The 2870-nt window shown below is 33.8% G+C and overlaps 1 protein-coding gene across 1 annotated transcript in view; it reads left to right on the forward strand.

The window, feature by feature from the left end:
* LOC106789716 (dipeptidase 1) overlaps positions 1–2870 on the forward strand; it is a 94086-nt gene that overhangs the window by 85018 nt on the left and 6198 nt on the right. Inside the window, exon 9 of the mRNA XM_014754174.1 lies at positions 2435–2570. Within this exon, the coding sequence (XP_014609660.1) occupies positions 2435–2570 (136 nt within the window). The remainder of the gene's footprint in view (positions 1–2434; positions 2571–2870) is intronic.

Consider the following 2870-nt stretch of genomic DNA (forward strand, 5'->3'; position numbering starts at 1 on the left):
ATATCTGTGCAATTTTATTTTAATCTAATAATAATATATAAAATATATATATATATTTTACACAATGAATAATATTATCTGAAAAAAAAATAAAATTTCATTGATCGTTGTAATCATTGACACGACGACAATTTACTTGGGAAAAGTGTCACAAAAGGGCTAATGCACTGAATTATTTCGAACAAGGAAATTGGGTCACCTGTTAGGATGAGAAAAGAAGGAAAGACAGAAAGAGAGAAAAAATTAAATATATAGGAAGAAAAAGAAAATGTGTAAAAAAGGATGAAAAGAGGTAAAGGTGGATATTACGAAGACTAGGTTGGCCAATGAGCTTTTACGTGAGATTAAAATTCATATTAGCATAGGTAGTAGGAAGAAAGGAAGGATGAGAAAGAGAAAAAGAGAGAGAGAGAGAGAAAGGCCTCAACCGCATCCTATTCGGCTCACTTACGCTTAAAACGTGAGTACTTCGGTAGACCCTATGCTAACCCCGATTCGCCACAATAACTGTAATGATTAGCGTTAATTGGGTCGTTAACCTGCATTTACTCGATGGCCTTTCCATGGCTGACACGTTCCACGCGTTATCACGAACAAACCTTCCTCGTTGGTTGTTAAGCTTAGAACAAAATCCTTTCATTTCGATCACGAAAATAAATTTCTCTCTCTCTCTCTCTTTCCTTTGAATTCAGTTCTCCATTTTTGTACCCTTTTTTTCGAAGAAAATCAACGTCTAATAGTTTAAAACGTATTTTTCTGAACTTGACTATCAGAACTGTCGTTCCTGAATCCTTTGAAGTGATAAAAATATAAAAAAAGTGCAGAAAAAGTGTGTGTGTGAAAGTGTATGGTGATGGAATGCAATTCTGGTCTATTCAAAGTTTTTCTTTCCTCTCGGTGTATGTTTTCTCACCGATATCCTATTCGAATCTTGAATTTTTCCAAAACGTAAATCAATGCCAAATGAATTATTTGTCTGTTATTATTAACCCTGTCGCGAAATAAATTGACAAAAACGGTTCGGTTGAATTGAAAATTTAGGAATTAAAAATTAACGTTTTCCTCCCCTACTCTCTCTCTCTCTCTCTCTTTCTTTTTCTTCGTTGAATACTTTTATAACTATATGTCGGTAAAAAGGAATAAATTTACGATTGCGAGAGAAAATGAAAAATGGGGAAGAAGAAACTCGTTGAAAAAGAAATCGATGAACGAGAGAGAGAGAAAACAAAAAAAATGTAGGACAAAAACAAAAATGAAAAAAAAAAAAAGAAGAAAAGAATGCAAGTTGCAATAGATGTTCGTACGTCCAATTGCAATTTCGAAATTCGACTCTCAGGAAAAGTCAAGTCTCGTGTGGCAGAAACAGTCGATGTACATGGCTCCTGCTGTTGCTGCTGCTGTTGGTGTTGGTGGTGATTCTGGTTCTGGTTCTGGTGCTGCTGGTGCAGAGCCGCATAACTGCCAGTTTCAGCCACGACACGATGCACCATGAATAAGTCCCTAACCACTCTTGCTGCATCGACATTGTCAGCCGGCTGGCTTTCAACGGATCTCTCAAACCCTCGTTTTCGTAGCCCCAACCATCCACCCATGTACCCAACCCTTTCCTATCCGTTTCTCTAACAACGTAACCTTCCCTAACTGTGACACCCGTAATGAGGAGGATCGAAACTCGCTTGCAACGTCCAAGAGATCCTCTCATCGTATCATCGTCAAACTAGAATCCCACCACTTTGTTTTTCCATTTTATCTTACCTCTTCTTTTTATTTGTTTATTTTTCTTTTCTTTCCCCCCCACCCCCTTGTATCTATGTACAAATGTTTCTAGATATATGTGTGTGTAATAGATATCAAGTATCGATAAGAGTTATTACCCGATAGTTCGATTTTTGTAGTTTTTTTTCTAGCGAACGTTAATTGTAAATTGGAAACGTTGAGATAGGAGTACTTATCTGAAGTACTGTTACACATATTTCTTTTCCTTTTTTCTTTTTTTTTTGATTCTTGCACACACATCTTTCGTATTCTCACGTGTGTATGCATATTTAGGTATATATTTTACTTTTCGAAATGAATCAGAAGATCGGACTCGAATACAAACGTAGATTTGTTTTAGTATTTATTTCTGTTTTTGAAACAAGACTCCCTGTGCTTATTTTGATACGCGAAACTAAAGAAAAAAAAATATAATAAAAAAGGGAAGGTACAGTATGAAAAAAAAAAAAACAATTCAGCGTAACGTCCGAAATAATGAACGAGGAGAGAAAAAATAAAAATTTTTCTATCCGTTAATATTTTTATAGGAAAATATAATATTTCCGTGTTCCTTTAATAATCGTTTAAAGATATAAGATTGAATGAAAGGATTATTAAAAATATAATATAACAATCTTGGCGAATCTATTCTAAGCCAATTTCGAACTGTCTGTTTCAGAACACCAGCAGGTCTCGAAGACGTGAGCAAATATCCGGAGTTATTCGCAGAATTGTTAGCACGAGGTTGGTCAGAAAGAGATATCCAGAAACTCGCTGGCCTGAATCTCATCCGGGTCTTCAAAGCGGTCGAACAGGTGACAGACATTTTTCTATCTTTTCTATTTTACTTTCCTTCCTTATTTATTTTATCTTTATTTATCGAACATCCTTTGACTTTATAATTCTATCTACTTTGAAACGTGACGTTCAAGGATATTGCCAAAGGCTATTAGTTTTTTTTTTTTTTAACAAGCTTCCCTATCCCACAATCTTATTTTTCTTTTTATTATATAAATAAATTTAATAATATATTATATATATTTTCTTATTAATTATTATATATATTTTTTTTTTAATAATTATATATATTTTCTTTTTAATAATTATATATATTT

This window comes from Polistes canadensis, unplaced genomic scaffold (genome assembly GCF_001313835.1).
Source record: "Polistes canadensis isolate GaletaPanama2010 unplaced genomic scaffold, ASM131383v1 scaffold_198, whole genome shotgun sequence".
Taxonomy (NCBI): domain Eukaryota; kingdom Metazoa; phylum Arthropoda; class Insecta; order Hymenoptera; family Vespidae; genus Polistes; species Polistes canadensis.